General features: G+C 44.3%; 1 protein-coding gene across 1 annotated transcript in view; it reads right to left on the reverse strand.

Moving 5' to 3' along the window:
* Positions 1 to 4,812: 4,812 nt before the first annotated feature.
* LOC104352162 (vascular endothelial growth factor receptor kdr-like) overlaps positions 4,813 to 14,148 on the reverse strand; it is a 95,726-nt gene continuing 86,390 nt past the window's right edge. The window contains exons 29-30 of the mRNA XM_086470695.1: positions 13,473 to 13,567; positions 4,813 to 5,023 (exon numbers count right to left, since the gene is read on the reverse strand). Of these exons, the coding sequence (XP_086326821.1) occupies positions 4,813 to 5,023; positions 13,473 to 13,567 (306 nt within the window). The remainder of the gene's footprint in view (positions 5,024 to 13,472; positions 13,568 to 14,148) is intronic.

A 14,148-nucleotide genomic window follows, 5' to 3' on the forward strand; every position in this document is an offset into this window, starting at 1 on the left:
AAGAATTATTGCTGCCTTCTGTATTTTCCATTCACTTTATGATCAATTATTGGCCGATCTCTGAGTATGATACTGATCCTGGTTAATTCCCGTGCTCAGGAAAACCCAATAATGTTTTACCTTGTTATGTAGCTGTTCGCTAATGATGTTTCCCAGCAAATGTTTCCCAGTGTTGTCCCATTCATGCTGATGGGAGCTAGAGACCATTGACCCAAGACCACGTGCTTACAGCTGGAATAGGGCCAGGTCAAGTTCATGAAGCGAGATAGGGTGTGACAAGGCAGTGCCAATGCTCAGCACGAAGGATCACTGAGAAGATCAGTCACAAACTGTGGAGCGGCCAGTTACAGGCTCACATGCCGACTAACATTCCTACAGTACACCAGAGGGTGAATGCAAAGGGAGAAGTGCCTGGACACTCTGGGTTTCCCTAGGCAGCCTCCAAGCAGGCTGACTGGAAAGTGCTCTTTGTGTTAGTGGGACATCTTAGGCAGAGCAGTTTGTGCCTGTTGGCAGCCCTAGAAGTGTACATCTTCAGCGTTCCGTGCGTTCAAATGTCACTGGTTTTGTCTGAACCTGTTACTCAGGCTTTAGGTTTTTACCTGACCTTCCTTGATATCCTGAGTAGAAGGTGTGGGCTCAGCATCCTGGTTAGGACACCCTTCTTGTGAGGATAACTTGGAAGAACCTAAGAACAACCTCATTGTTTAAGAAAGGATTAGGAGAAAGATGAGGCTGACATAGATAGTCGCCAACCTTCATTTTGCTCCAGATACCAATACTGAAAAATCAGTTGATTAAAAAGTGTCTCTCGTTTAAGGAAAGATACAGAGAGGCTTCCAGATGAACCAATAGAAACTAATTTTCCTTGCCTATATGGGAAAAAATTTCAGTGTGAAAAAAGCTTGCTTTAAGTCATCTACTTCAGCCTCTGCAAGCACAGAATATGCAGGAAATAGCAGAGGGAAATGAGTCCTATACCTGATCTTATTCTAAAGGCAGAGAAAAGCGATCCAAAGGGACTGTGAAGAACAAATATCAAGAAATAGATAAAAAGTAGAGCAAAGAGGAGGTGGGAAACCAGACTGTTCAAAACACCAGCCTGAACAATAACATGCAGGTGAAGGCACTTATCCTTGGGCACCTGCGTGGCAGGTGATTGTTGGAGAGAAGACAACACATTTCTGAGTTCCTTCGCCCTAATTCTCTGGGGTTACAAGAGGACAAAGCCAGTAGGAGCGAGCACCGTTAAAGAAAACAAAGGTACGCGTTAATACCAGATACCGTTGAGCTCAGTCAGGTTAGATAAAGCAGGTGGCTGACAGGAGTTGAGTAAGAATCCCTGAGAAGTCTGAAAAAATAATAAACATTACATCATTTAAACAATTTGGCCCCTTCTGATCCTCTAGCCGATACACCAGCCTTCCGTTAAAACGGAGCAGTGCAAGTTCCTTGCCTTTACCATGAGCTGCATGGTGACACTTCCAGGAATGAGATAAACCTGCCAGATTCCTCCAGATCCCTATTTCCTAACTGAAACTAAATAACGTGGAGAGTAAGTGAGAGCCAGAGATACTCGCAGCCAAGAAGAGAACTGCTGTGAAGTGGCACTAGTCGAGTACTGTAAACTGGAGCCTGGCCTGCAAGCGTTAGTGAAATGTTTAGTAACAATACTTAACTCTGTTATGTCTGGGTATCTCTTTCTCTTTTGACTAAAACGTTACAAATTTTACCATATAAATGAATCACTATATTTGTTTCTACTGGGTAAACTATATACATTGTTGTAAGAAAAGAACAATAATTAAATTAAGGGAGGAGAGAAAAGGACAAACAAAATATTAGTAAATAAAATAGAAGACATATGTTCAATAATACTTTTCAGGCAATACTTTTGCTTGTTACATCTACTATAAGGAGGAAAAAATCTTCCACTCAAAATAAACATTGGAAACACAGCTGCCCAAACATCAGTCACTTGCCATTTCCAGAACACTCGAAGGCCGTTGCCGTGGGTTCGGAGGGTATCTGCTCTCTGGAGAAGTGGCCATCGATACTGCTCAAGGCGGCTCTTGGTTTCGCCGCTGCAGAGGAGCCCTCAGTTTTTCGGGGACTGTCAATGCAACCAGTGTTTTAAGGTGTGTCTTGAGCACTCGAGCCTGCACTCGGTTCTCACATCATCCCATGCGATGCGGGAAGGCTGGTGTACGTTACGGAGAGCCAGCAAGGGACCTGGCTACCAGTGCTCCGTCCACTCGGGTCCCACTCGGGAAACGAGCTTCGTGCTCCTCTGCTCTCAGAGAAGCCTCTACAGTTCCTCCTTGTCAAAGTGGGAAGATGATACACGCAGCTCTCTCAGAAGCAGACAGTTCACCCAGCAGTGTTTCCCATTCTTTTTCAAAATAGAGAGCATACTTGCAGGTTTTTTTTTTTCCCTATATGTACTTATTTTAAAGTTTATAAGCAAAGGATTTTAAACATTGTTATTTTCTTACCCTACAGAACAAGGCACAATGACAAACCAGCTCACACTGATGCCGTTAACAGCAGAGCCAGACGAACTGCACCTTTTTTTCTGTTTGCCTCATGAATAAATTATTTCCAAAAGAAGTGATGGATTATTTGCTCAGAGCTATAGATTGTTAATTTACTGTTTGATGAAAAACCGATCCAATGAGCTTTCTGGGGCTCATCAGATGAGTTCTTTCCCAGTAGTTTCTTCTGTTATATGACCAGCTTTACTTAATACATAGATACTGAAATACAAAGAAGTGCAAAAATGACCAGAAAGCGACTACAGACCACAGCTATCTAGCAGGTCCACTATGAACAAGGGGCTCGTGGGTTACTGCAGGTGATTTCCTTAAAACATTGAATCTGAAGTCAAGGAGAAGTGCAGTTCCCAGGAGCGAATACTTCAGATGCTTTAGCATTCACAGTTAACGTGGTACGGGGTTTGGAGATTCGCTTCCCCCTTTGATAATACCTGAGGCTTGTTTGTGTTTACTTCAACGTAACCGACCGTAACTGATCGTCCAGAAACGTCTGCTTCGCTGCCGTGGGGGTGCTTAGGCTGTCTTCCCCAAGGTAATGTAATTGTTTTGCAAGTGTTGGATTAATTTTTTTGTCCTTTGGTTTGTAATCATGAAGAAAAATTCTTTTTCTCTGAAGAAGTCAAATCAGTGCCAAATCTAAGAAGAAGAGGGTTGTGCAGACCTTGGAAGAAACTGCCCAGAGGGTCATTTACAGATCTAGTTTGTAGCTTAGGAGGTTGTGGCCTTGACCGTCAACGAACGTCTTCCTCACCCTGGCTTTTTCTACTTGCAACCTAGATACCTTTCCCTTTCCTAGGTTTCTAAAGTCAACTCGGATTGTTACCTAGCACATTAAATGACAAGGATTATTTGCTTATTTTTGAAGTTGTTGTGAGTAGGCCTGGGGTGCGCGTGGGACGTGGGGTGTACATACTTGCAGACCAACGGTCCCTGCCACGCACAGCTTTTGGGCAGGGGGCAACGCACTGCGAATGTCTCAGATGTGGGAATTTGTGATCCGTTCAGTCCTGCGTTATTAGGCTGGAAAACAAGCTTTGAGTTACCATGAACCCATGAAGGCTTTAGATGCAGAGGGCATTGCATATCATACCAGTATTTACCTTGGCAAGACAGTCAGAGACAAGTATGTGTCACATATGCTTACGGTTTAGCACGGGCTTGTATTCCCGGGATCAGACTGCTGGGCATCTGCCCCAGAATCCAAAGGAAATGCTTTTTTTTTTTGCTTTTTTTTTTTTTAGTATTTTTTCTGCATGCAGAAAGGAAACATAAAAATGCTGCTACCCTGCTGGTGCCTCAAGGGGGTGTGTGCGTTTATCTGTAACTCTGGTGTTGTTCGTGAGTATTTTATGCACGTTCACACAAACATGTGCGTGTGCGCTGGGAAATCCCGTCTGTTTAAGCTTAAGACGGTTCTTGTTTAAGTCAGTGCCTTTGCCTTGCAATCATTATAGATGCACCTCCACCGAGGTTCCCTATTGCGTGTGTGCCAGATGCGTTACTGTTTGAGCAAGGAGAGAACACGGGGAAACAGATCTAACCCTGCTGTGTGCCCTGGTGGCCCGAAAGACCAGCCTGCCTCTTGGTACACGAGCGCTGTCTGCTTTCCCTGTGCCCTGTCGTTTTTAGGAGCGTATCCCGTAGGCAGTGGAAATTGTTACATCACAAATTGTAACCAGAATATTTTGGATTTCAAAATATTTCCGAAATACTTGCAGAAGGTGAGATCCCGAGTTAAGAATGATGTTTCAGTTTTGGATTTTCTCCAAAACCAAACCGTGAGGGTGTGTGGCGGCAGTTTTCGACCGATCCCTTACAGCATCGTATGAAACGATCCCTGCAGGATGCGCGCGGGACCAGTAGAATGAATCTTGTTCCCACAACTAACTTGACATGACTCTTGGTGACTCTTACGGAGTAAAATGTGCGTGAAGGAACCTGTAAATCTGCAAATGCCAATGAAGAGCCCCAGCTAGGGGAGGGAGGAGTGGAAGCAGTTCTGGGTTACAGCTCCTAGTTATGATTCTGATAGAACTTTAATTTACTGCCTCTGTTGCAATTGGCCTTTAAAGATAGCAAAGAGGAGGCTCTTAAAATGTTTCCATTCACATCAGAGGTGTGCCAGAAGAAACGTATGGACCATTGTCCTGTCAGGTTTCCCTTCTGGTTTTACCCGGCCTCTTTGTCCGGGCGTGGAGGCGCGTAGGAATCTCGTGTGGTTGAGAGGGGCAAGGTGCCCTGTGTCGGGCTGGGCTGTTTACACTGGAGGGGCCGAGTAGTGAATGACGGAGTTGTAATCTGGAGGTGGGCTGTGGCATTCCAGGTTGGGATCCATAGGAAGGAGAACAGAGTCTTCCAGTGTGAAGTCCATGGTGTCCTCTTCTACCTGTACTGCTGGCTGGTATTTGACAGCCTCACGCTCGTGATCAGATAAGATGGACTCTTTGCTCTTGCTGACAGCTCTCCGCCTGTTGAGAACAAATAGTATGATATATTGACCCTGTCTCTGTAAGGTTTTCTCTCTGTGTGTAATTAATGGCCAAAATTGTTTTAAAAAAGTAAATATATATATATATATATATATAAAGCATGTCAGTCTTGCAGCATCCTGTAAGACAGTAACATTATACAGGTTGGATAAGGGAACTGAATGAGGTATTTCAAATAACTGGATGTTTTAAAAGTCAATTTGGGAGTAAATCCAGGAGTCCTGTTGCCTTACCTTTTTAGCTTACCACATCTCAGTGCACTATACATGTCTTAGTTATAAATGCACCTCTCCTGTACAGACAATACTATTCTCTCTCATTGTTCTGACACAGGTCAGTAAAAATCTGACTTTTCTAAAAGCAGAACTGAAGGCTATGACTTTTCTTTAAGTATAATAAAGGATGAAATAATGGATAATCTATGACAGACTCTAATGTAAAACGATACGGAAAGCAAGAGTGTGTGTTGAACACGCTCTTGCAGCGTAGGACAAAATCTCTCTTGTATTCTCTAGCCCTTTAAAGTTACTGAGCAGTACGCTGCTGAAGGGCAGCGCTTTTTAACATTATGACTGCTGGCCTGTAACTGATGCTATTAAAGACAGACAGCTTTCATTTTCTGCTGTCTTCCCTTATTATAGGTGATGGAGGCAGTGGGAGACAAACAACTTCTATCACATGGAGCAACCTCAATGTTAAAAGTAGGAAACCCTGGAGAGGATTTGTATCACAAGGTGACCTCGAGGAACAGCAAGCGTTTTGGAGAAAAAAAAAGGTACTGTCTGACATAGGCTGCCTTAAAAATAATGTTCTGTTAAGCCTGGTTTCTTCCATCTGAGGAATTCATTGGAAGAGGTCTGGATAATTTCGGGTTGGTTCTCAAAAGGATCCCAATGTGAGGATGGCTTTTGAGCTTCTCCACTTTGCTTAGGGGCCTGTAACATGCGTTTCTTTGGGATAAGCCTCACTCACAGACTGGTTATGGCATTGCTTCTGTCTCAATTCAGAATGACTCATGCACGTGCCTGGGAGAGTTTAAAATCAGGCAGCACTCACGACCCTAAACCACATCTGAGTAATCAACAGTTCAACAAATAATTGTATATATAATTCATTACACTTGTTTTATTTGCACTGCTGCAGTGCTTACAGTCCCCAACAGTTGATGATGGATGCAGAGTGTGCTGCTTTAGAAAGAAAGCAAAGCCAGTTCCTGCTCCAGGAAACAAAACAAGAGCTAAGAGACAGATACAGTTTGATGCCTGGCGTGACAGAATTGTAATATACGGTAGACCCAGCTCCTTTCAACTATGAAAGGGTAAATATGTCCCGCTAGGTTATGCTGCTATGACTTCAGAAGTTGTGTTATCTTGCCTCTGAATCTGGAACCTCTCAAACGCATCAATTTTCACACAAGCTGCAGATATTCTCGGTCTGGCTGACAAAACTAGTTTCAGTATCTTCACTTGAAATGTTGCTAATTCTGGAAAGGTCGTGAGCGTGCAGTGCGTTGGCTAGAGCAGAACACTGGTTTATGATCTGCGCACAACCACACTGAAGAGCCTGAAGGGTCCACCTGTAAATTATCTATCCCTCTAGTTCTCTTCTCGGGGGAGTGTGTGGAGAAGGTGATGCTCTGGGTATCATAGTCCATGAAGCTGGTCATTCTCAGCCAGGAGCTGAGCAGTTCACCCAAATTCAGACACACCAAACAGCTGCAACTCTAATCGGCTGCAATGGAAGACTGGCTGCTTCCAGCTGCCTGATGTTAGCGTGCTGTGGTGGCTTTCCATAGCATGTTTGCATCTCCAGCTTTGTCTCTACGAAGCAAACCCAGGACTCCAGAGTCGTAAGAGCCAGCCCACCGTGTCACGTACGTCTAGAGTAAAGTTCTGTGAAGGTTCTGTGACTTCTAAAATGGGAAGGCAGGGATTCTAGATTAAAGCTGATGTTACTGTGCTTTTAGACCTGCACAAGGCTTTGAAACCAAACCCGTTGAGTGGCAAAGCAGAAATTCTAAAGTAGACAGTAACCCTCAGAGCTTCAACAAAAATGTAGCAGGCTCTGCTTTCATAATCTAAATTTTTCCTCTTTGTCCAGAAAAAAACATGAGTGGAAACTTCTACTGTATACTCTCTATTTGGCAGCTGTCCCTTTCTATACACACACACTTTCTCTGGAGATAAATTCTTCCCTGGCATAAGCAATGGAACCACAACTTTGCATCACTGTTTATTTATGTATTTTTCTTTTTGTTGCTCAGTTCTTTTGACTCGTGTCAGACAATTCTATGGATGCTCTGGCTTCTAATTTGCGAGGTATGAAAGTCGTCAGTGGAGACAGAGAGAAGCTTGAAAGTATCTGTTTAACTTGGCCCCCAGCCTGCATATCTCAGGGTGCTGGAGAAAAAGAAATGTTATTAGGGTTTAGTTTGGCCACACAATGGGAAATTTTCAGACCCATGTAGACTCCCAGCAAGCGTTCTTGTTAGGTTTCTGCCCCTGTGGGTCAGGAGCCTGGATATCTGGGAATGTCTCTGCCTATCACTGGAATCATGCTGGTGTTTGAAGAAGGACTTTTAAACGCTGACATCTAATATGTCAGCTGACGAGTTAGGTCAGAAGCAAGTTTTGTCATTAGCTGTCTTACGGCAGACCAAAATGCAATTAACTTCCAAAACTATTCCTTTCATCTAAATGCATTTCCTAAATTAAAGCTATCCAAGGGCCTTTGCATTTTTCCCTTTAAAGCTCTGTGTTACTGACATTTCAATCTACTCCGTTCATGCTCAGCAACAGAGGAATGTATATATGCTTGGACTGTATGTTGGAAAATGAGACTGCAGCATCCCTTTTCTGTCTGTCCTTGGAATCTCATTTCTACATAGAAGCTGCTGCACTGAATCAGACGTCAGTCTTGCCTCTGGCAGTGGTCAGCACTTGATGCTTCAGAGGAAAGCAAAAGCCCCTTTATGCTCTGAAGCAAGTGTACTACCCTGTATAAGATAGAAAAATTCTCCCTGAGCCCTACCAATAAACATTTTCTGACTGAAGGCATTAGATTTGATTAATCACACAGTTATGCGGCTGCAGAAGTTAATAATGGTTATGTAATGAAATAATTTCATTAAAAGCTAGCCATTACTTGGTTCAGTGCTTCTCCTGGGTTGGCATTACACTGCCCCAAAAGGTATTTCCTTTCTGATTTTGTCTCTGCCTGACTTCTGAGCGCTGCAGCTGCAGGAGGCGATAAAAGAGTTGTTCAGTTTTGATAAAGCTGCTCATAACTGTGATTGTCTCAGCACAGTCCCACTTGACTGTTGGTGTTCTCACCGCGGCACAATACTGAAGACGAGGCCTGTGAATACCAGGAGATTCAACTGCGACACATCTGCCCACTGACCCGAGCTAGGCACGTTTTGCAAAATGACCAACCTGAAAACTCGTTTGGCCTTGCAGGGGTGTGTACTGTTTGGGGCAGGATAAGGGGAAAGGTGAGAACCTGAACACTGCCATTTCCTGACCTCAAACTGAGTTTGTAACCCGAAGGAGCCTCTTTCATACTGCGCACGTTTCTGTGGAGTGTTGGTTGGGGAAACGGGTTTTGCAGAAGGTGGTGAGCTGAGACTAGAGTTAGCCAAGGCACAGCGCTGGACTCCTCTCTTTCAGAAGGATGCCTACGAGCTAAGGAGGTTTGTGGGGGAAGTACAGAAGCGATGAAAGTGCTGGAGGGACCAATACTGAAAGATTAGAAGAACGAAATCGGTAGCAGCAAGTCAGCTAAGAGTGATATTCATAATTACCAGCAAATCCTGCTACACTTCGTGCTGTATTTATTTCTATAGTGTCCCTGAGCCTGGTGCCGGTGTCGAGTGTGTTAGATGTAAAACCAAGTGAGGTGGAGGAACCTGCTGGTGTGGGCCCGGTGGTGCCAGGGCTGTATCAAGCAGCCCGATGATGGCAGAGCTGGGGCTCTGAGCTGTTGCATGCACAGGCAGGGGTCTGTGTGGGGCCACAATGTAGTTCCTAGTTCTCATGACCCAGACGCAGGCTTGGACAAGTGTGTCTTAGTGTGCTACTGTGGGTAGTGAGAGCCATCAACAGCTCCCGTTTTTACTGTGCTATCTCAGATTTCCTGCTGCCGACAAAGCTGAAGAGTCTAGGCATTAAACTAGATGAAGGAAAAGTTAGCCTGAATATTAAATAATCTTTCACAATCTGTTTTAAGTTTTCTGGAGAAGTTGTTTAGAAGACACCGCAGAGGGTAATCCTGTAATAGCTGGAAGCGCTCAATGACCTAATGAGACTTTTTCATCCTACCATAGGAACCAGAGATTTTGGTTAGAAGTAGAAAAATATTGAAATTACCAAACAGCTGGGAAATCATTACTGGAGCTGTTTATTTTATGTGAGAGGGAGCCAGTTTCTATTAGCCTAACTCTCAGGGTCAGTGACTTGAAGAAGAGCATGGAGAAAGAGAGATGGCTGTAAGAAAATCACCCTGCCCAGCGCGGGGCTGCAGTACCAAGTGTAGCACTTACTCCCCATGCTGTGAGCAGCTCTTACTGCTTTGCCGTAAGATGCCCAAATATCTTGCCCTCGACAGGAAAAACTAATAGATTGTTGTGTCCATGCAGAAATCCTGGCCTTGTTCAGAAGCTGTGCTTGGGGAAAAATGAGAAATTGGGCTGAGTGTCGCCTTGTCGAGCGGTTTGTCTCATGACCACATCGCATAATAGCATGTAGGAGCTTCAGGGCTTTATAACGGCTTTCGTAGGTGTTTAATGAGGCACAGAGTAAGAGTGATTATTTTTTTTTTTTTAATTTTTCTGCAATAAAAGAAGTAAAAGGGTTATTTTTTATTCTGATAGTTATGAGCGATTCACAGTTCGCTTTAATTCATTTTAGATGGGGTGCTGTGCAGGGAAAATTTAATCCTAGGTTCCCTTCTGGCAGTATCAGTGCATCAGCAGTCTACTGGCATGGAGCACTCGAGGGGTTAGGGTCAAGAATTCATTGTTTTGGAACACTTCTAAATACGAAGTACAGGTAACAAAGGTTTAACAGGCCAAAGCCACCCTTGCATGTGTGGCACAGTTGGTCAGCTGTCCCTGACATGAGCTCCAGCACCCAGAAAGCAGTGAGATAAAAAGCACTTCAGTCAAAACCAAGCTGGGGACAACAGCCTTTCACAATTCTCCTTTTAGTCCTTGTCACTGTATAATCCTAGAAAAAAAAGTGGCTTACATAACTGCCGAGTAGCTACTCATTCAAAGTTGTGTTTTGGAGAGCTCCAGTCAGGTCACAGTGCAAGGTGCTGCGTGACACAACAGTGCCTTGGCTATCTCAGCGTGCTCATCAGAGAAGAAAAATCATCTGAAGCTAAGTTCTGCCGCGGAGCAAACTTTTCCACGCCTCATTTTCCCCGAGATGGTGCAAAAGGATTCTACTCCAGTCAGCTGGGTTGCATTTTTGTTGGGCATCTTGCAGTTGGACATGAGTTCCTGATGCTCCTGAGCAAAATCAGTTTGTTTCAGTATTATCGACTTGCCTTCGGCCCAGTTTGGCTTTGGCAAAGGCAGAGCCCTCAGTGATGGGATCTGGACACAGCTCCCAGAGCCCAGAGCGTGTCAGCTGAGCCTCAGTCAGCTGGTGTCATGGGACTCGGCCAGAACCAGATAAGGAATTTCAGAGCAACTGAGGATAATTGGGTTGCGGGGAAGGGATGGAGGGAGGACAACGGAGAAGATATCAAGCCTATTGTAATTTTGAACAATAATTTCATTATAAAGTCTGGGGGAGAATTTTAAAGCAGTGCTTGGCAGTAGCCTGCAATATTATGAGATGGAACGTGGCACCAGAGTCATCCCATCATTAAATCCCCTCTGTGTTGAATGTGCTCCCTTGAATGCTAACGCCAGTGTCGTTGTCCTGGTCAATCTTTCTGTCTCTCACTACAGCTACTGTTGTGACTTTAGCAGTATAAAATGCTTAGAGCTCAGAAATGCTTAGTCCAGTCTAACAGTGGTCCCAGGCCCAGAGTATCAGATTCACCTTCCGTAAACTCTTGACACTGACACTCCGTGGTGTGTAGTGTTGCCAAATTTTAAACTCGAGAGAGAAATGAATGCAAGATAAATAAACAGCAAGATTTTGGCAAATATAATAAATGCAGCCACCCTGGTTTAGAAAACACGCTAAGCCTTTGAACAGTTTTGTTTCAGAAAAGAAAGTCTGTTTGAAAAGGATCCAGGGTAAATGTTTTTGATAGAGAGAGATACACAATTAACAAGGGTGACTTTATCTGCCCCATTAAATCAGCACTCTCTTCTGACCTCTCCTAGACTATTCTATATGCTTTTGAGGCTTGTTTGTCAAGTTAGCAGTGCAGGAGCACCGAGGGGTATCATGTCCTCAAATGAGAGGGCATCAGAATGCTCTGTGACTATGTTAAAAATGTTACTTGTGCCAACGATAGTCTGCAAGATTAAAAAAAAAAATAAAAAAAAAAAAGAAGCTGACAAAATAGCTTTCTCAGCTGGATCTCAAACGCTCAGCAAAGAGTGTGGCCAAGAAAAAGCACACCTCCGTCCATTCGATGGTAGCTGGAGCCCTGGGACTAAGGAGACAACAAACACAGCTTGCTGCAGGGTTTGCTTTGATAGCAGACCTCTGTGAAGATGGTCTTTTGCGGTCTGGCTGGCACAGAAAGTGTCAGGTATCTTGCAATGAATGGAATCCCTATGAAGTGTTGGCTGTAAATGGGGTGAGCCCCAGGTGGTGTGGGTCAGCAGATTCGCTGGTCCCAGCAGAGCCGTGTTACTTCACGTTCACTCCCAGCGGGCCTGATAGCAGGTCAGAAGGTTTTCCTGGAAATCTCGAACGAACAGGCTGTTAGGGAATTTTTGTGTTTCAACATCTGGCTGGATGTTGATTTTTCTGATTTTCAGCAGAAAGTCTGGAAGGGGGAGAGAGAGAACCTTCCTCTGCCAACTGTTTATCCAAACGGGAGAAATGCAGTAGGGGAACCGGCAGTCAGAGGTGATGGACAGAAATCTTTAGAAGGATAAATCCTATCCGGGAGGCTGTTCGTGTGAGCGTATGTGTTGTGTTTGTGTCAACATGACATCGTGCAGAAAAGCGAGGTCAATCAGCCCAGGTGAAGCATCATAGCAATGCAGTTCCTGACGTTTGAGCTCCGGTTTTTTTAGAGCTGGTGCCGTTTGGTCTCCATAGCAATGCACTGTGCTGCGCAGAAATCCTCGCAGCATGTGCATGGGATGAAAACATGGAACTGTGTCTAGATCTCTGCTCATCCCCCAACAGGTACAGCGCTGGGACAGTACTACAGGGGAGATTCTGCTGAACAGTGTCAGTCCTGAAGTCACACTCCTGTCCAGCAGAATCTGTAGCATTTGAATGCTCCCTGTCAGTCTGCAAGGCTCTCTAGCCCTCCTTAGGTAACCTTTCCTCTTTCCCTCTTTCTCCTTCTCTCCTGCCTTCAAACATCTTTATGGTTTTAAGGCCTGAAAAGACAAGGCAAGCTCCTTCCATCTCGCTTTTCTCTCTGGGTGAGGGGGTTAGTCCCTCTGAAAGTAATACTGTTAGCTCCTGACTGTGCACTCTCATGTGAACTCTCCCATACTATGCAGAAATTGCACTAGTTTTTTCTCATCTATCATTTCTCTTTAATGTAGAAAAATAGTGACTTGACATAGAACAAGCCATTGCTCTGGTGGAAAGATCATTGAGTTTAATACAGAGGAAACTAATAGAAATCTCATCAATAGATTTCTGGATTAATAAATCGAGTTCTTCAAACTTTGTTCCATCAGTAAAGGAGAACACTGGAGAGGCAGTCCAGAAACAGCTAAAGTAGATTTGTATGTTCTCAGCTCTTTGGCTCCTGTCATTTGCCACGTGCAGAATATTCTGCCCCAGGAGTTCAGCTCATGAACGGGAGACACCAGCTTCCCTAGAGAGCACTCTCTTGGGTTTTTGAATGTGATTCAGAATCAAAAGGAAACTTGGCATTTTGGAAGAAGAGTTAAATTGATTGATGAGACATTATGTGCTCAAAGCTGATGAAATGAATTTTCATTTTTATCTCACAAATCAACATTTCTCATGTTAATTAACCTTCCTGTAACTTAAATGCAACAGTGCAGCATTCCTTTCAGAGACTTGCAACTCTGTTTTATGTTCAACTTCTTTCTGGAAGCAAAGTTTACACGATAACTTTCTTGATCTTAAAATATATTAACGATAATATTTCAGTTATAGGCCTGAAATCCAGAGTTCCTTCTCCTTCTAGTTTGTTTAGATAGTCTAACAGTTTTTCTTTTGGAATCAGAAACAGAACTGCAAATTTTGGGAGCATTTTTCTGAATGGGACACTGTCTTAAAAAGAAATACCAAAAAGTACTCACGCTAGAGCCATGATCCCATAAGGCCAAGAACGGATTTCCAGCCTCTTCGGGCTTTTTATCTCATCTGATGTCAACACCATCCCACTGTCCGACTCCTGAGTAGCAAAAGGAAGAGAACATCAGCAGAGCGCCAAATGGTCATGGCAACATGGAGCACTTGTAAATTAGAAATGGCTTTCCATGGGGAGAGTGGGGTGAAGGGTCAGACTAAACCGCGATTAAAATCAGTAGAGAAGGAAAGCCAAGGAGCTGGTTAGAATACGAAATTCCAGCTGTCTTATTCTGCGATGATATCACTTTTAGGCAAGCAGATAGAATTTCACCTTAGAAAACTAAGTTTCCAGCTACAGAGCAGACGAAGCAAAGGCAGGAGAACGCAACGCCTCCTTCACTGGGCTCTGCAGAGGTGGGGGATCCCTGTCCATGCAGTTATCGGGGGGAGGCTGCCAAGAAGGTGGCCCTCTGTGGCTGTTAGGTTGCGGCGTTATGTACTGCTGCTTGTGTGCTGGAACTGCTGCAGGAGCTGCCAGCTAGTCTATGTCACCACAAGATTCCAGCCGACAGCCTGGAGGGCAAACGTTTGCGTCAAAACACTCGGTTGTTGCCGTTTGGTAAAGTGCTTCACACATAGATGTGTCCGGTTGGTGTATGACGTTAAGCCCATTCTTCAGAATAT

The sequence above is a fragment of the Leptosomus discolor genome, chromosome 9, assembly GCF_034619465.1.
Source record: "Leptosomus discolor isolate bLepDis1 chromosome 9, bLepDis1.hap2, whole genome shotgun sequence".
NCBI lineage: Eukaryota > Metazoa > Chordata > Aves > Leptosomiformes > Leptosomidae > Leptosomus > Leptosomus discolor.